General features: G+C 56.0%; 1 protein-coding gene across 2 annotated transcripts; it reads left to right on the top strand.

Annotated features, from left to right (window-relative positions):
• The first annotated feature begins 15612 nt into the window (after positions 1-15612).
• On the top strand, positions 15613-18921 carry LRG1 (leucine rich alpha-2-glycoprotein 1). 2 transcript variants are annotated; one of them, XM_067558367.1, is made up of 2 exons: positions 15613-15815; positions 16780-18921. In XM_067558367.1, the coding sequence occupies exon 2, from the start codon at positions 16781-16783 to the stop codon at positions 17831-17833; it is 1053 nt and encodes a 350-aa protein (XP_067414468.1). In that variant the 5' UTR covers positions 15613-15815; position 16780; the 3' UTR covers positions 17834-18921. The 2 variants fall into 2 exon arrangements, with proteins under 2 accessions (XP_067414468.1, XP_067414476.1); XM_067558375.1 differs by having other exon boundaries at positions 15615-15649.
• Positions 18922-19276: the final 355 nt, after the last annotated feature.

Here is a 19276-nt window from a genome sequence, read left to right as displayed (position 1 = left end):
TGCCATGCCCAGGCTGCTGGTTCCCTTCGCCCGCGCCTGGCAGGATCCTGCTGCCACGCTGCCCAGGCCGGCTTCAAAAGGCAGTCAAGGTTCTGGCAAGACAGTGACGGCTCAGCAGGTTTTTCTATCCCGCCCCACCCGCGGCTGGGCCCCACCAGCCAGGACCCTGCTTTCCCAAGGGAGGCTGGTGGGGCGGGATCCCCACACGGGGGCGTTTGCTGAGGGAGCCGAGCCAGGCCTGGGGGAAGAGGGCAGGGGGACGGGGTGACATCCAGGGCTACGGGACAGCCTGGGGGAAGCCACAGCTGTGATGGAGAGGGGCAGCCATCGCTAACTGCCCCCGGGGGAAGCCAGGCGTGCAGGCCGCCCGCGAGCCACCACTGTAAATAAGGTGTGTGAGGCATGCCGCCCGCAAGGAGGCGACCCATTGCAAAGCAAGTGGTCCAGTACGATGCAAGTTCTCTTGTGACCTGTGCCCCCTGTGACCTTTCTCCTTCCGACCTGTGCAGGCCCTGCATGCTACAGCAGTAAACTCTTCTCTGTGTATCTCTGGAGTTCCCCCTGCCAATAAAGTTTTGTTTACAAGACTGGATCCTCCAGGAGCATTGCTTGCTTTTCTCCCTTGTGTGTGCCCCTGGGGTCCCTGGGGGCAGAAGGAGGGGCATCCACAAATCTAGCAAAGGACCCAGGCTAGCTATTCTGCACTGCCCTGTGCCAGTCCTTGAGCTTTTCCATGCAACCTTTCTGTCACGAATGCAGGGCAGTTAAACAGAAGATCCCACCCTGGCCTTTTCACTGACCCTGCTAAGCCAATGGGTGGACGGATGGACTCCGGCCAGTCCGTGACACTCGGTCCGTGCCAGCCCGAGCGGCGTCGCTATTGGACGGCTGTTTGCTCACCGTTAGCTCCGAGAGGGCTCAAGCCAGCGACCTGGAAGTGATGAGCCCCACCGAGCCCCGCGGACTTAGCGCTGGCGCCAGACAGGTGCGCTGGCGAATAGCCCAGCTGCTGCGGGCTGGGGAAAGTTGCAGATTTTAGTCCTGCCTCTGCCACACGCCTCCTGGCCCCGTCATTTCTGCCCAGCCGCGCAAAGGAAAACAAGGCCACTCAAGCCCTTTGGGGAGCTGGGGGCCGTCCCCTTCCTGAGCCTGTGAAATGGGGGGGGGGGGGTAGTAAAGATTCTTGCAAGGGTTTGGAGAAGGCTGGCCAGAAAGTGGCTGGGTCAGAGCTGAGTCCCGAATGGCCCGGCCTGGGTCACATCAGCTGAGACAGCTTCAAAACGCTGCGCTGGGTCGTGCAGCCTCACTCGTCCCAGTGTTCCCAGCCCCACGGAGTGCAATGGGGCTGCGGCCGCTCACCAGCTGAATGAGGGCTGCACAGGCTAGATCCAAGACTCCTGCTTTACTGCACTCGCTGTAGCCCAGCCTCCCTGGGCTTCTCAAAGGCACCGAAAGGAGCTGAGCATCAATGGGCGTGGGATGCCTAACCCCCCCCCCTTGGGCTGCATGGACCATCCCAGCCCCTCTGCGGTGCTGTGCCACTGGCGCCGGCTGCTTTTAGCCCCTGTGCGCTCCTACCTGGCGATGGTTGTACAGGCACAAGCCAGAGGCCAAGGCCCCGAGTCTGCAAGCACCGTGTTCTCCCAACGAATGTCCTCACAGTTAAGCCCAGATGGCCCAGTATGAGCCACCCAGCTGATCGCCTGCATCGCACAGGCCAGAGCACCTGCCCAGAGATCCCTGCCTGCAGCCCATAGCTAGCCTATTTTTTGTTTGGTGCCGGCCGGGCAGAGCTGACACGGGGGCTGCCAAACCTGTCCAGCACTCTGCACTGCCCGGCGCCTGCAACCTTTCTGTCACGCAGGGCAGTTAAACTGGCCTTTTCACTGACCCTGCTAATGGAAAGGCAACAGCTAAGAGCCAGCCAGAGGAGCGGGTTAGTGAAGCGTTCGGCTGTTATTTTTCAGGCACGCACCACACACAACTAACAGAACAGCCCTTTTTGGACAGGCCGAACTGGCCTGCAGAGCAGGTTGCTGCCTGAGTAGTTCTCCCTTCAAAGCGAAACATTTGATTTGACAAAGCAAGACCCCCCACACACACACACTTTATAAGCACAGTGATGCAATCGGGCTGTGTGTTCACTGACACCGTGCCCCTAGAAGGTAGTGAGGACTAGTGGATAGAGCACCAGGCTAGGTGCTCCTGGCTCTGCCATTGACGCTGCACAAGCCCCAACTCTTCCTCACTATGTGCGGCTGCGTCTCACCCTTGGTCTGTCCTGGCTGTTTAGACTGGGAGCGCTTCAGAGCAGGAACCGGCTCTCACTATGGGGCTGTACAGCGCCTAGCACAACAGGGTCTTGCTCGCATCTGCGACCGCTAAGAGCTACTGTGATACAATGCCTAGGTAACACTAGCCACCAGTACGTGTCGAGTCGCCAGCACCCCGAGGTGTGCACATAATGGCTAGTGAATACACACCTCAGCTGGCCATTCTTGCTTACTTAGCGCCACAGCCTGAGTCATGCCATCAAAGAAATGCATTGTATGTAGTGTTCTCATCAGCGATGCACACAGGAATGGCTTTGCTTGCCACTGACATGCAGCCACCTCTGCGGAGGAGTGCAACAGCCCTTTAGCAGCTCACAGCAACGCTATGGACCAGGAGGTGACGTGGCATGTGTAGGCTTGGCAGAATTGGATTTTGATTTTTTAATAATTGCAACAGATACTACTGAGGTGTATTTTTTTAAGCTTTTTTTTTTTTTTTTTTAATCCACTTAAATTTTCACAGCCTGTGCAAAATTATGAGTTTTAAGCATGTTTTTTCCCTGTCTCTTTAACTGTTCACAGTTGTGGGAAATTAAAGGAGAGGGCGCCAGACAATAATTAGCTACTGACAGTAGATATTCAGCTCCAAAAAGTTAAAGCTACCGGCATGCTTCTCCCCCCACTCCAGCGCCACTAAGGCCAGCATTACAACGTGGTTTATACACGTGAACAGGGGACTCCAGTAGGTTCTCAAACCCCATTTTTTTCTTCCTTTGCCTAGCTCTAAATTTCAGGTCTCATCCATGGAGATATTTTTTCGTTGGTGCACGTGTGTGTGCTGTGAAATCGATGTTTACTGCCATTTACCGATAAAAATCTAATCCTTCCAGGCCGAGGCAGGTGAGATCAAACGGGACCAGCAGGCAAGCTGTAATTACCGACACTGGAATTTGTCCAAGACATTGAGGTTAACGTGCCTGCTTTTACAAAAGCTGCCGGTGGAGCTTTAATGACCACTGGTGTTCAGGACCTTTGGTTTTAGGATTTTTGCCATGAGATAACATTTCCAGTGGCATGGTGCCGCTTGGCCGCTTGAGCCCAGCCCTAACTCAGCAGGTACAGCATACCAGCTCTGACACCACTTCCTGTAGCGTGTGTGGAGGTCTCTCCCCTAAACGCTACCCATGCCTGACACTGCTTAGTATGGGAAAGGCTGATGAGCTGGAGGGTTTCTGACTCATTTGAAGGTCAGCGCGGTAGTCCCTGCATGGAGCCTAAGTCGAGAAAAAAAGGCTGGCTGTGTATGTGGGTGGGAATGCGTGTGTGTACAGCGTGTGTGTGCACACATATGTAGGTGTAAATGCCTGTGTGCGGATCCGTGTGCATGTATGGTTGTGTGTGTGTGTCCACATGTGGGTGCATGCCTGTGTGCGCATAGGAGTGAAAGCATGTGTGTTGGTGTGTGCATCTGTTTGTTTGGTTGTGTGTGTGTGGTTGATTGTGTGTGTGTGTACACAGCTCACCGTGGCTCAGCCCAATAACTCTGGCTGTAGCTGCACTAGCCACAGCCTGCTCTGTCGCACACTCAGGCCGGGTGACATTTACGCCGGTGCAGACGGCCAAGGCACCAGTCCCACCCAATAGGGCTCGGCGTGGCACACGATGATGATTGCAGCCCGCAGGGTTAATTTCACCCCCACAGAACAAGCCTCCACCTGACCGCTCCTGACATAACACACAAGCTACCTTAGCTTCCGCCTTCCGACCCCAGCTCCCCCCCACGACCTGCCTTCTTAACAATTATGTAAAACGCACAGGCCAGGGGAAGAGATTTGCCTGCGTGAGAGGCTTTAGAAAAGCATTTGAGCCAATCGAGCCGGCAGGGTAGAGCCGTCAAAACGGAACTGGTGGGAAAACATATGCCCCCATTCAGCCTGCGTCCCAGCCACATGCAAAGGGAGCCCTGGGCGTACGGGAGGGGCACGTCGGGATGTGACAGCAGCATAGACAGCCCCGGCCCTAGGGCGCAGACGCCAGCCCTGCTCCTGGCTGACTCCGTGATATAATGCCTGCTCTAGGTGGATGCGGGGCAGCCTTACGAAGACCCTCACACACCAGAGGCTTCCTGCCGCACGTAGGGTGGGGGCTCAGCTGGGAAAAGACAAAACTGGGGCTCTCGCAGCTAAACCCCCAAGCCCATCTGGGATTGTAGAGCCAAGGTGCCTGATCTGGGAGCCAGGAGTAACTCAGCGGCAGGCCAGGGATGGACTCTATGGTGAAAGGGGTGTAAATGAGATCAGACGCAGGCCCAAGGAAAGGTAATGTGGCCTAGATTGCTCTCCCCCCCCCCCCCATCAGCATCTACATTATCCTCCTCCGTCAAGTTCACTTGCCTATCTCGAGTACTTATATGAAGCCCATCACTGTAGCATCTGGGCAGCTCACAGTCCATATTGACCTCACAATGGTAAGTGACCCACCCAAGGTCACACAGGGAGCCTGTGGCAGAGGGAATAGAACTTTGGTCTCCGATACCAAAGGCTAGTGGCACCTTCCCTCTCTGCCAGTCTATTACACAGGAGCAAAGTCTTGGGCACAAGTGACAGGCCCCCTAAGCTAAGGCAATTGACTTAGCCTTGCATAGTGGATACAACTGTTACTCCAGACACCTGGGTTCTAGTCCTGGCTCTGTTGCTGGCCAGCGGGTGACCTTGAGCAAATCACGTCCCTGTTAAGTGCCTCAGTTTCCCCATCTGTAAAATGGGGATAATACCCCTGCCCGCCTTTGGGAAGTGCTTTGAGATCCACAAGTGGCAAGGTAGGTAATAATTACTAGTATTATTTCCACTGACTTCAATGGGCTTTGGATCAGGCCCTAAGTGCAGACATGGGACAAAGCCCCCCCATGCAGCATGGCGACATACAGTAGCCAGAAACTCTTTCTCATCCATGGCTGCAGAGCAGAAGGAGAGCATTTCTCTCTACCAATCTATATAATCAAAGAGACACTGAGCTTCTAGACTCATCTTATAAGCGATACATGCTCCTTCCATCACAAAGCCGTAGAAGATCAAAGGTGGAAATTCATGAAAAACACATTTCGCTAGCATGCAACCTAAGTCCCAGTCTTAAATAACACCGAGGCTAGCACCCGAACAATCCCAGGGAGAAATGGAGGGCATGCAAAAGCCCTGACTGAGCCCTAAAAACAGAAACCAGAACACAGCCTCTGGGAAGAACAGATTAAACCCACGGCAAGGCTAGATTGCTAGAGATCGCTGCACCACCGACAGTTTGCTTTAGCAGATTGCCCTGCTGACGTGAAACAGGCCAGGCACAGGCCTGTCCAGAGGCAGTGACAGCAAGCTGGAAAGTCAGCCTGGGAGATGTAAGATCCACCAGAAACCCAGGAAGGAACGACTCTGTGAGCAACGCTGTGAGCTTCTCTGCTGTTCAGAAGACTGGGTGGGGGGGAAGGGGGAGGAATATTAGTGGCGAAATCATGGCTGCATTGACGTGGATGGGAGTTTTGACTTCAATGGGGCCTGGATTTCACCCTCCAGATGTTTCCTTCCTCTTCAAATGACGTGTCAAACCATGAGCTCTCCCATGCAAAAGTTGGAAAGAAAAAGGAAGCATAATTCTGGGAGAAGTGAGTGAGGCGGCAGAATTCGCTTCCTGATGTGGGGCAGCCGGCCAATGGATTAGAAATGAACAATCCTACCACATGCATGTAGTCTGGAAAGCCACTGTTGGAGCAAAGGCCTACCCTGGAAACAGACTTGATTGAGCAGCCTTGTTATGCCAGTAAAGTTTATTGAATTTAATTGAAGTGAAATTGACCATGATAGTGCAAACCTACATAGACGCACCTTGCTGCGTTGGCTGTTTTGAGGGGTGGGGGGTGTGCGTGCGTTCACATCCAATCCCAGTATGAAAGCGAAACACAATACGTTGTGATAGAAGGGCATACAATTTATTTTACACAAATCATAGCTAACCCTTGGAACTCCCTGCCACAAAAGCGCTTCGAGGCCAAGAGCTTAGTAGGATACAATCAAGGATTAAACATTCAAATGGGCAATGACAGGATCCACAGTTACAGCAGACAAGATTAAAGTGGTGTACTAACTAAGGGATATAAATCCTCATGCTTCAGGACAAAACCCAACCCTCACTGATAGAGGTCAGGAAGGAACTTCTCTGATGGGTCGGTTACTTTGTAATTATTCCTTCCGGGGACTCTGAAGCATGAGCATCTGATACTGGCAGCTGCTGGAGCCAGGACACTGAGCTAGATGGACCGATGCTCTGGTTGGCTCTGACAATTCTTATGTTCCTAGTGATCAATTTACATTTTCAGGGCTACCTTCCCAAGGAAACAGGCTGGAAACTTAGACTAAACTTTGCAAGCTTGAGGATTTAAAGCTAGGCATTTGGCGCCGTAGCTAGGTGCTTTCACAAGCACACGTAGGTGCCTAAAACTCGACCAAAGGACCTGACTCCAGGCTCATTTTGAAACGTTGGCCTTTGTTAATGCCAGCAAAAGCTGAGCCTCCTTTGCGTGTCTAATACCCCCGAGCGATGCGAGGGCCATGCTAATGTGTGGGGCGCTCTGCCTGGGGGAGCCTGCCTTGCGCGATGGGGATGCCTTTGTTCCTACGGCTGTGGGTTGCGTTTGTTTTATTGAGGACTTGCCGGTGAATGTAGGTCAATGCAGCTCTGGGAGAGTGTGTGGGTGTGAGTGCGTCTGGGCTGATGGCAGTGCGCCCCTGTGACAGTGCACATACACCCAGCGCAGTGGGGGCACGCAGACGGGAGGTCAGACACACGGTGGGATGGGAGACAGCGGGAGACCAGCCGATCCCTGCCCACAAAAGTGAAGGCCACAAGTTTACTTGTAACCATTTCCCAGGGACAGACAGTGCAGGGGAGGAGACGAAAAGAGAAAATCAGTTGGTGGAGAGGGCGGGTTAACAGCACCTGAATTGAGGACCGCTGGCCAGCAGGGTACTCTAGAAACAAACCTCCTCGGCTCTTCATTTTTGTACTTGACATTAGGCAATGAGTGCTACAGAAAAACGATCAATCGATAGATAGATAGATAGATAGATAGAGGGGGTGTATGGGGATAGATAGATAGATAGATAGATAGATAGATAGATAGATAGAGGGGGTGTATGGGGATAGATAGATAGATAGATAGATAGATAGATAGATAGATAGATGGGGTGTATGGGGATAGATAGATAGATAGATAGATAGATAGATAGATAGATGGGGTGTATGGGGATAGATAGATAGATAGATAGATAGATAGATAGATAGATAGATAGATAGATAGATAGATAGATAGATAGATAGATGTATGGGGATAGATAGATCGATAGATAGATAGATAGATAGATAGATAGATGGGGTGTATGGGGATAGATAGATCGATAGATAGATATATAGATAAAACATACTATAAGCAAGAGAGAGCAGAAAGGAGGGAGACAGACAGACAGACACTGGATACAGAGAACGTGAAACAGCAAGAGAGGGAGAGCAGCTAGATGCGGAGCAAGCGGGAGCATATCACATTGCATTAGCAGCACTGCCGAACCAGAAACTGATCTCTGAGCGAGTCTTTAGTTTTTTAGACAACAAATTAGCAGGTTGCAGACGGAAAGAGGCACGGGGAGAAAACACAGCCCCCTTCACACACACGCGTCTTTAACGGGGCGAGGGAGGGAGGACAATAAATGACCCAGTGGGGCAGCTTTGAGCTCGCACTAACAGATGGTGAGAAATAATACAAACTAATATATGCAGCACGGCAGGCTTGGGTTTAATAAAAACCTTCTCGGAATCTGCCTGCTCCCTGCCTCTCTCCCGCTTAATGAATTCCTTCAGTGTCCAATTTGCAGCCGCCGCCTGCCATGACTCATTAGACAACGGAGACGCTAGCCCGGGTTTTAGTGCCTGCAACAGCAGCCCCGGAAGCAGCCGACTTCACCCGCAGGACCCGTAAGAGCACAGGAAGGCTCTCAGCCCGTCCCCGGCTCGGCTGGCCCGATGCGCCACTGGGCACAGGGATGGTGGCGCCGGCTGCCATGCCACCGGCCCTGGCCCTGCCTGCTGATCATTTCCAGGGAGCGGGCCGGGCCTGGACACCGCAGACAGGCCCCGACCCCCTCCTGGGAAAGAGGTGTCCAGGGATCAAGCACGCCTGGGCAAGGCGGAGGGGAACCTGCTGGTGAAACGTACGTGCAGGCCAGAAACATGCGCTTTGCGAAGGGCTTTGCGAGGGAGGGTGCTAAGAACCTGACGCCTGCTTTGTGGCAGCTCAAACCGTCCATCCTGGCCGCCCATAGAGTGCAATGTACTCCTTTAAAATACGGCCTCAGAGCGGCCAGCCCCACACGGCTGCTGTTTATAGCACCCGCGGCCCACGCCGCTGCTCCCGCAGCCCGGGCCTAGTCATCGCGCTGCCTTGGGGGTGCCGCTCCGGGAAAGGCCTTCTGGGAGCAGCTGACGTCCCTGCCCATGGAGTTCGTAGTGGTCGGCCAGCAGGGACCAGGGCTAAGGGGCCAGCATTGAGGCCTTGCGGGGAGGGGAGGGGGGACTGCAGAGGGCCGCAATGCAAGGTTACACACATGGTCAATGGGACAGTGTGAGCAGAAGGTGAGTCCGGGCCCTTTACTGGATATGTTGGTTCAGTTCCCTGCTCTGACCCAGCCTCCCTGGGATAAATCACTGAGGTTCTCACCCGCTCGCTGACAGGGGATAATAAAGCTTCCCCCCCCGCTGGCAGCTCAGAGTGTGAGCCCGTGGGGGCAGGAGCTGTCTCGCTATGGGTCCATGCAGCTCCGAGCACACTGGGGCCCTGATCTCGGCGGGAGACTCCGTGCTGCTGTACAAACAACGACAGTAAACAAGACTCGGTTGCACACCTCAGGCTTCTCACAGCACTGGGGAGAGATGGACCTAACCCCCCTGAGCTGGACACGATGGGAAAACTCTCTCTGGGCTGGTTCTCGGCTGGGCTAGCTCACCGCAGCTCCTCTGACCTCAATGATGCATGGACACAAGCCAGGGCTCTGACCCTGATTTCCTGTAATGGCCTGAGTCCGGTGAGGAGAGGGTCCTTTCCTTCTCCCCCTGCCCCGAGGATTTGTGCATGACCATCCAGTACACTTTGGGCCTGCTGAGCTCAGCACTGCTCTCCATACCCCTTCCAGGCCAGGCGCTGCCTTCATCTCCTCCAGGAGCCCAGCCATCTCCGCGTGCACCTCCCAGCTTGCCTCCGCCCCGAGACAGGCACGTTTGGTTCACAGCAGTCCTGAGCCGACACAGCAGCAAAGCCATGCTGGGATGAGCCTCCCCCATCGTCCTGCAGCGGAGCAAAGCTTTCGGGCCCGGCCCTGCTGTGCTCATATCCCTGCATCCATGTCACTGCGACAGGGATCGCGCTCCCGGCATCGCTGCAGTGGGGATAAGGGAGTCTGCTTCCTTGGGATTCTTTAGGTAGCGGGGATATAAATAACCCAGAAGAAAAACCTGAAGAGCAGCAAGAGCTCTGAGCATGTGTGAGCAAGCAGAGCAGCCCAGAATAGTCCCTCCCCACTGGTATCCCTGCACCACTGGTGCACACACAACCATGCACAACCACCCCTGCTAACATACACAATCGTGTGCACACAGACACACTCGCTAACATGCACAATCACGCACACAGAAATACTTGCTAACACACCGCCACTCGCTAACACAATTGCACACACAAATGCTGACATGCACAATCATGCATAGACACACTCACTGACATGCACAACCGTGTATACAGCCACTCACTGGCATGCACAATTGTGCACACCAATACACTCGCTAACTCCCTGTTGCATACACACACACACACACACACACACACACACACACTCATTAGTATGCTGATAGACACACACCCATATACCCAGACATACGTGAACATTCACACAGACACACTCCAATACACCCCCACCCCGAAGTAGGCACACGTGCCTACACTAGCATGCATGCACACACAGACATGCTCACACTCACATGTGTGCCTGCATGTGGCCATACACACACAGATGTACACAAACACACCCTCACAGCCATGCACACATACACACATTCTCACACACTCACAGTCACCGTCTGAAAACAAGTCGAGCCGGCAGGGGCTGGCACGTCACTGGAATCTGCTTCCTCATCGGTTCTGCAATAATGGAATTCATGCCGGGCTCGACCTTTGGAATTTGCGAGCTTGCTCCCTGCAGCCAGCCCGTGCCTCCCATGTGCCTGGGCAGAAGCTGGGTGCTGGGCATTAGGGCACAGGAGGCATTTGAAGGAGATGCACTGACTAGTAAATGTGTATTGCTCCCCAGGGACCCAGCCGTGGGACGGACGTGAAGCCAAGATGACTGTGAACCGAGGAATGTGCAGAGTGGAATGGTCAAACAGCCACGGCTGCAGCTCATCCAGAGTCCAGGGGCCTGGCGGGAATCCCAGAGCCGCTCCCAGGGTCTCCAGGGTAGCCAAGGGCAGCGAACTCTTTGCTGCTTTCCAGAGCCCTGGCACGGCTGCAGAAGCTGGGGGTTGCTGAGCCACGCCCTCTCATCCAAGCGCGGGAGCACAGCAACTGGTGCCGCCCGAACAACACTGGGAATAGGGCCCGAGAGGTTTATGGATGTTACCATTGGCCAAACCGGACTGTCACTACGCGAGAGAATAAATGGACACAAATCAGACCTAAAAAATGGTAGCATCCATAAACCAGCCGGAGAGCACTTCAATCTCCCAGCACACTGTCGCTGACTTGAAAGTTGCCGTACTTCAACAAAAAAACTTCAAAAACAGACTTCAGCGAGAAACTGCAGAGCTGGAACTCATATGCAGACTTGACACAATCAGATTGGGTCTGAACAGGGACTTGGAATGGCTCTCTCATTACAAGAAGTAACTGTCACTGTTCACACATTCTCACCTTCTCATCAAGGGTTGTGAATAGGCCCCATCTACTCTAACTGAATGGACTTTGCGAACACCTCCCCTCCCCATGGTTGTTCCTTACCCTTGGCTGTGTATATATACCCCCCATCTGATTTCTGTCTCTTGCATCTGACGAAGTGGGTCGCAAAGCTTTGCCTGCAGAAATTAAATGTGTTAACCCGCTACAGGACTCTGGTTGTTTTTACAAGGCAGAAGGCACTTGATGCTGAGTATCTGGTGCTGTTGCTAATCAAATCCTCTGCGTCCGAGGCAGGGCCCCCTACCCCAAGGTCAGAGCTGGGGGGCTCTCGCGGCTGACTCTATTAACAGGATCAGCTCCGCAGGGGAGCAGCGAGATTGACTGTGTGCAACTAAGCCCGGGCCCCTCCAAACAGGGAGTATGGATGGCTCACTTAGCTGGGGAGGTGATTTTAGCCCTGCTGTAAATCCACAGGCTGATTGCTCCCCAGGAGGTAATAAAAGAGAAAACAATATCGGTAACACGATGAAAAACTTCATGGAGGAGCCGCGCGGCACAGAGATGGGGGGAGGGAACAGACCGGGGAGAGCCGCTCACCTCGCTGGGGCTGTGCCTGGCTCGGCCTTGCCTGGAAATGCTGCCTTTGGCTAGGTCTCGCTGACGCCGTCAGCCCATCCAGCCCCCTTTGCTACCCTCCCACTGCCCCCTTAGTGCTGCTCACAGGCAAATGACGCTAGGAAAGGAAACAAATCAGCACTGTCACCTGGCACAGGGGGCCTGGCAGGCCTTCTGCATCTCTGAAAGCTTCCGCTAGCCCCAGGGCGGGGCATTTTGGAGGACCGAGGACCTCCAGGGACATGGGCAGGGGGATCCACTGGGTCGGAGCCCAGGATTGGGAACCAGGACTCCTGAGTTCTCCTCCCAGCTGTGCCGCTGCCCTGCTGTGTGAGCATGGGTGTGTCTCATTCAGGCCTGGTTTCCAGAGGTGCTGGGCACCCACCACCCTCACTGAAGTCAGCGGGAGCTCGGGGCACTCAGCACAGCTGAAAATCAGGCCCGGGCCTCAGTTTCCCCCTTTGTGGCATGGGAATATTGATACCCACCGCTGCGATCTGGAGGGGCAGAGCTGGCCCATTCCTCTCTCTCCTCCCAAGTCTGTCCTGGCCCAAGTTGGCCTGAGAGCACCTGTCTCAATGTAAGAGCTGCAGAGGGGCACCCAGGGCAGTGGGAGCTCGGCACGAAAAGGGAGCCGGGTCCCTGCTGACAATCAGAAGGAGATGAGAGGAAGAACTGCAGGCGATGCCCCTTGTTTGTCTCTAGGCGGTCTCCTTCTTTAAAGAGACCCTCACTGTGGTATCCAGCCACCCGTTCCACTTGCTGGTACAGAGCCCGTCTTGGGCTGGTTGTGAAAGGACTGTAGCCAGAAGCCAGCAGCTCGGAGGTGGCCCGGGAGAAATGAATTTGCTGAGTCTCAGCCTGGGGCACACCAGCGAGGTGCCTGCGTCCCAAAAGCTGCGCCAGGGTTGGCACTCACTGGCCCCCCTCGGCACGGACGGCAAGGGCAGGATGGCAGTGGAGGTGTACGCCCCTCTCGTGCCCAGGCTGGCTTCGCGGCCGGTTCCTCCCCTAGGCTAGAGCCAGGTGCTGTGAGGAGCAGCAGAACCCTGGCCCACTAATAAGGGGCGGATGCAAATCCTGCTGAAGTCAGTGGAAAGATGCCCATGGACCCCAGAGGAACATAGGACCGGCCAGGCTCAAGTCCATTCCCCAGCGATCTCAGGCCACCCCCTCATATAATCCCCTTCTTGGACTCCTCTAACGCCCTATGACTCCAGGGGTTTTGGGCCAAGGAGTCTGGAGATCTGAAGCCCTTTCGTCGTCCCACCTGCGAGCCACGGTCCCCTCTGCAGGATGCACCTTTCCAGCTCAACGCCAGCACCCGCCCTCCAAGGCCCGAAGGGAAATGGCTCGAGGGGCAATGCCCGTTTGGCTCGGCGCCTGGGGCTCACCCGCAATGCTCCCCCGCCAGCCAGGCGGGACGGGTGTGACGACTCCTCGGCACCTGTCCTGCCCGCTACAGAGTTGGATCCATTTGTCCACCTCGGCGCGGGGCTTGGAAGCCTCTGGGAGAGCCACGGATTATTGGTGTTAACGAGGACCAGGACGGATTGTTTTTCAACTTGCATTTTCCCACCCCGACGGGGGTGGGGTTCCCGTTAGCCGCCCTGCCTGCAAGCCATATGGGAAGGGGTCTGGAAGGCAGGGTCCCAGCGGGACCCAGAGAACAGAAGAAGCAGGGTGAGGAATTCTGGCTCTTCTTGGAGCCGGGATTTAAAGGAGCAGCAATGCTGCCACCGGCTGGTCACAGTGAACGTGGCACCTGTCAGAAAGTTGCTGGGCAGGATGTTTGTCTCTTGCTGTCACCTGTGGCCTGGTTGGATGTGGCCCAGTTTTGGGGCGTGGGAGTGACTGGCCGGGAATTCAGCCCCTCTAGGGGAGGGACTGGGCGGGAAATGATCCCTTTGAGAGAGGTGAAGGGAAGAAACCAGCCAGCAAAAAGCAAGAGAGGAACAGGGGGCCGAGATGACTCAGCCTGAGAGCAGAGAATAACGCAGAGGCCAAGAATGTATTTGACTCCATCCTTGGTTCTTTGTGATCGTGACAGGACAAAGAGTCCACGGGGCTCTTCTTCTGTTCCCTGGTTGGGCCTTCTGGACTCAGCCTCTCGGTACCGAGTTCGGAACCCACCTCCAAGGTGCCGGGTGGGCAAACGTTCCTGTTCTGGGGGCCGGCTACCGGCGCCTTTGGGGCAGGCAAAGGGCACAGGCTCCACCACGCAGCAGAGCCCATTTATGGCCTGAGCGAGCGTTCCTGGGAAGGGGCTGGCCCAGCTCTGATCAGACAGGACAGGGAGCGCGGCCGGGGTCAGAACAGCCCACGGGCTGAGCTCTTGGGGTGGGCTCTGGGCCGTGGTTGTAGCCAGCTTCTGTCACGCCCAGAGTTCACTCGCCCCATGGGTCTCCCCACAAGAGCGAACTTAGCCTTCCCACCCCCAGCCCGCAAACACTGGCCGATCCCAACAGAGCGGCCCATACAATGCCACTGTCACAGCAAGAAAGGCCCTTCCCCCTCTTCTTGGACCCATCTGCCTCTGGGCGCTTTAGGGGAACATTTTTGATGGCCAGTTTTGTGGGTGCAAATGACACCCACGTTTCTGCTCCACCAGAGAAAATTGCAGGCATCAGACCTGACTCTTTGCACCGCCAGCCAGAGAGAGGATTAATCGTGCCAATCTGTGCCCGCAGTTCACAGATTCCACGGCTGCCGCCTGGCGAACGTGGCCAGTAGATGCACTACAAAGGATCGGGATGTGTGTGTGTGTGTGGGGGGGGGAGAGAGAGAGAATTGGGAGAACAGACATTTGCTGCCCTTTGCTCAGTTCAGCCGGGAGCTGCGTGTGCAGATGGACAGCGCGTCAGGATACAGGCGAGCAAACACGCATGCAAACCCCAGAAAAACATCCCCCCTTCCCCTGGATTCCAACCTGAGCAAATATGGACTGAGAGACAGGCCTGGAGCTGAGCTGGCTAAATAAACCACGGGGAAATCAAACACAAAAGCCCCTTTCAATCCCCACAGCTGTTGTCATTGTCCCGGCAATTGCACCAATCAGAGATAAACATTCAAATCCCTGCCATGGTAAACACTGGGGGGGGGGCAGGGAACATGCACGTCAAGGTGCACTTTGCTCACTGGGTTTAACTGTGCCATTCCCGGGGGGACGGGGCAGAGCCGCACACCCAGACCCCAGATCTGGGGGTGATACAGAGCCCTATCCCTCGGCGCCCCACCCCCTGGGCAGTCATTCACACCAGGGCAGGGTGGGCATGAAATGCTGCCAGCTAAGGATGGTCATGCCCAGCCCCTGCTTTGCCCTCGGGTCAGTGACTCCAGGGCAATGGGAGATCGGGCCCAGAGAACCGGAGCAAGGAGCAGCATAACCCGCTGCCCCTCTGGGGAGCCCTTACCTATCCGGGGAACAATGTTCCTGTTATGAAGCTATCACAGGCGTTGGGCCAAATCCTCAGCGGGTCCAAACCAGCCCAGCTCCATCAAATTCAGTCACGCCGATTTCCAGCCGCTCGGGATCTGGCCCGCCGGCCTGCGGGTTTTGCAAAGAGGCGATTTCTCAACAGGGCAGAGCCGGGGGGGGCAGGGAGGAGAGCATTTCCCAGAACCAGACTCACAGCCACCCAGCTCCTGCCCCTTCCCTGTTCTCCCAGCCCCAGGGCCGATGGGTGGGATTACAGGACCGCTATAAAGAGCCAGCATCTGGCAGGCACAGGACAGGGTCCCGGAGGAACAGCCAGAGAAGAGGCTTCGTAGTCAGGGCCAGGTAGATTCAGACTCTGTGCTTTCCCTGCCCCTCCCGTGATAGGGTTAAGCAAACAGCTAGTGATTCCGACGCAGGAGAGTTTGAATTACAGAGAAGTCCAGCCAGCAGCAGGCTGCGTGGGGAGCAGATTGTGCTGGTGAAGAGACCCAGCCAGGATAGTGACCAGGTAAATATTCTGGGGGTGCTTGGGAGCCCCTGGTTCCCAGAGGTGCGGAGCACCCACAACTGTGGCTACCTGCAGTGGGAAGGGGGGACTCAGCACCTGCAGGGGGCTCGACATCACCTGTCCCGGGCCAGGAGCTGCCTCAGGACTGATCTGGTCCCCAGTGTAAGGTTAGGACCCGTTGCCTGCTACCCCAGGGGCCTTTCTGGAGAGGCCAAGTGAAGAGGTGCCCTGGCCATGCCCCCTTTCCCCTAGGCAATATCCCCATGTGCCGGGGCGGGAAGGGGAGGCCTAGAGCCATGCCTGTGGGTCACCCAGGGGTTCCCTGACTCCAAGGGAATCACCCAGGAGCCAATCTAGGGAGCGTCCTGGCTGCTTTGCCTTGCCAGCGCAGGGCCTGAATCTGGTCACTGCGCTGCCAGCAAGAAACCCCCCCCTCTGCCCTCCAGTGGAGGAGCCAGAGTCCTCCAGGCTGGGGGAGGAGGGGAACTTCAGGAGAGGGAGCGAGCAGAGATGAAAAGGGGGAGACTCTGGGTGTGGTTTTGAGACCTCGGGAGATGAGTAGAGGGGTCGGGGCTCAGGGCTGCAGCAGCAGGAGGCTGCAGGTGGGGCTGGGCGGACATTGGCAGGGGTGTGTGGGGTGGGAGCGTGGGGCTGGAAGGGCATCAGCAGGGGTGGAGGGGGGGCTGGAAGGGCATTGGCAGAGCTATGTGGAGCTGGGGGGTGCAGGGGCATCGGCAGGGCTGTGTGGGGCTAGGGGGCTGGAGGGGCATCTGTGGGGGGAAGAATCCTAGGGCTGTTGGGCATGACTGAGAAGCCCCGTGTGGGCAGAGGAAGTGGGGAGCCTCTCTCCAGCCTCCAGCCTCCCTGCTTCCCAGGCCGGGCAAGGCCCCTTTAAGGCCGACTGGCCGTGAGGCCCCCGTGTGACGCCCCCAAGTGAAGCAGCTCCCTGTGTTTTTCCCGGCAGGATGGGCTGCTTGGGAATCACGCTGGTGGCTGCGCTGGTGCCCTTCCTTCCCTGCGGTCTGGGAGCCCCCTGCCCACCCATGCCCAGCAACGTCACACACATGGTCTGCACCGCCACGGCCCTCAGCAGCTTCCCCACCAGCTTCCCCCCGGAGACGCTGATGATCTCCGTAGAGTTCACCAACCTCTCCAGCATCAGCCCAGAGGCCATGCAGGCCTTGCAGAAGCTCCCCAAGCTCCGAGAGCTGCATCTCTCCACCAATCGGCTGAGGAGCCTCCCTGGCGGCCTCTTCCGGGACCTGCCAGCGCTGCGGGTCCTGGATCTCACCAACAACCTCCTGGAAGACCTGCCCCCCGAGATCATCAGCTCCTACAGCCCTCTGCAGCACCTGGTTCTGAACGGGAACAGGCTGAGGGCGCTGGAGCCGGCGTGGTTCCAGACGCTGGGGGAGCTGGAGTGGTTAGACGTGTCCAATAACCAGCTCGAGGCACTGCCTCCAAATTGCTTCCGCAACCTGAGCAGCCTGAAAAACCTTGACCTGTCCCATAACCTCCTGGACAGGCTGGTCCCAGGGCTGCTGGCCGGCCTGGCCAACCTCGAGAGGTTAATCTTGGAGAGCAACCGGCTCCACTCCATCGCCGAGCGCACCTTTGACCCGGTGCCGAGCCTCAAGTACCTCTTCCTCCAGAACAACCACCTGAGCTCACTGCCTGCAGAACTCTTCCTCGGTCTGGGCCAGCTGGGCCTGCTGGATCTCTCCAACAACAGCCTGACCTCGCTGGCCCTCTGTTTCTCAGGGCAGAACCTGACACTGGAGCTGGATCTCTCCGAGAACCCGTGGGCATGTGACTGCAGCATGCTCTCCTTCCTGCAGTGGGTGAGGCGCCGCTCGGTCAGCCTGTACAGCCCACAGAGCACCCTTTGCGCGACCCCCGAGAACCTCAAAGGCCAGGAGGTAGCAGCAGCGGCCAGGGACAATCTCATTGCTTCATGCTCAGCTGCACCAGCCGAACGCCCAGGCGCCTGCATCCTCCCTTCGGGCCATGCTTCCTAGGCCTAGCACGGCTGGCCCAGGCGGCGACGCTCAGCTCCAATGGGCAGCATGCCAGCTGATATCTTCGGACACTCAGGCCATATTGTGCTGGTGCCCACCCCTCGAATGCCTGTGAGACAAGGCTTCCCACACGCCGCCCCCAGCCAAAGGAGTGACACCCTGGGGTGGGATGGTCTCCGCTAAGCACCCAACAGATCCCCCTTCCCCCACCAGGAAATCCCACCCTAGCAAAAAACCCGGACGCCTCTTGGGATATCATCAACCACCTGGAATTGGTCCTTATTCAGTCCCCAGCTGCCCCGCCTGGCACCCGAACACCACACCCCGCTCTGCAAGTATCCCCTGGAGACACCAAGAAGCCCATTTTGGGGGGTTTGGGAAGCTGGTTTTCTATGAAACCTCCTGGGCTGGAGTTCAGCGCTGCAAGGGCTTGCCTTGGACCAGGGTCCCTGTACTTGGGCAAGGTCCCCACCCCGTCCCAAGCACAGCACCCAGCAGGACCATACTGCAAACAGTTCCCTGCATAGCTCCCTGCTGAGCTGGCCGTGGCTGGGGCATCCCCTTCCTGTCCCTCCCCTGGCCGTCCTCTTCAGAAAGAGGTCCTTTCCATGGAGCGGAATCTAATAAGACTGACATGATCTGGATACCAAGGGGAGTCAACTCAGCTCGTCCGCGTGCCTTTGATGCATCTCCTTGGAGAAGCAAAGGCAGGGAGTTGCAGGCTGGATAGATCCTCCTCCTACAAGGTCCAAGAATGTGGGTCCCCCATCCCAGGCCTCTGTTACCTCCTAAAAGGTCCTAGGATCAGACATCCCAATCTAGTCCCAAAGATGGAGTCATTTGGCACTGGAAGGAAAGCACAGATCTAGAGAGAGAGGAACGTAAGCAAAGAGTAAATCCGGCTGCTCTGGTCAATGTCACCCTGTCCCTGTGAATGTTCTGGCCCTCATGATATGCTGATTGCATCCGTTGTGTTTTTTTAATTGGAAACAAAACGCTAAATGTTCCACGTTAGCGTCTCACCTGCAAATTTATGGTGGAACTAGGGTCCTAAGGAAGGTTTAAATTAAACTGAATTGTTTAAAGCTGCGGCACAATTTGTCCTGATTTATCACGCCAATAAAAAACGAGAGCGAGCGGTGCCTCTGGACCCCAGTATGGGTGGCTGGGCTTTTGTTTTATAAAGAAAGGCTGATGGTTGTTGGCATAATTTGAAAATAATCAAAGTTAACAGTGAGGACATCAGCGGGCCCTTGTTTCAATGGAGGACGAGGCGGGAGGGCCAGGGCTGATAGGGGGAAGGTTCAGCTGGTGGCCTTGGGAAACCCTCCAAAAGTTTTGACCCTTCTTGGAACTTTAACCATCTGCAAACTCAGACTGGGGGCCTCCTAGGAGCCAGTTTTCTCTAAAGATGATCCTGAAATGCAACTTCAGCACCTGCAT

Source organism: Emydura macquarii, unplaced genomic scaffold (genome assembly GCF_026122565.2).
Source record: "Emydura macquarii macquarii isolate MOO-44397 ecotype Brisbane River unplaced genomic scaffold, CSIRO-AGI_Emac_v2 contig_306, whole genome shotgun sequence".
Taxonomy (NCBI): Eukaryota; Metazoa; Chordata; order Testudines; family Chelidae; genus Emydura; species Emydura macquarii.
This window is presented reverse-complemented; position numbering and strand designations above follow the sequence as displayed.

What these genes read in the sequence shown, in the direction of transcription:
- LRG1 (XM_067558367.1), top strand. Translation starts at nt 16,781, where the DNA reads ATGGGCTGCTTGGGAATCACGCTGGTGGCTGCGCTGGTGCCCTTCCTT.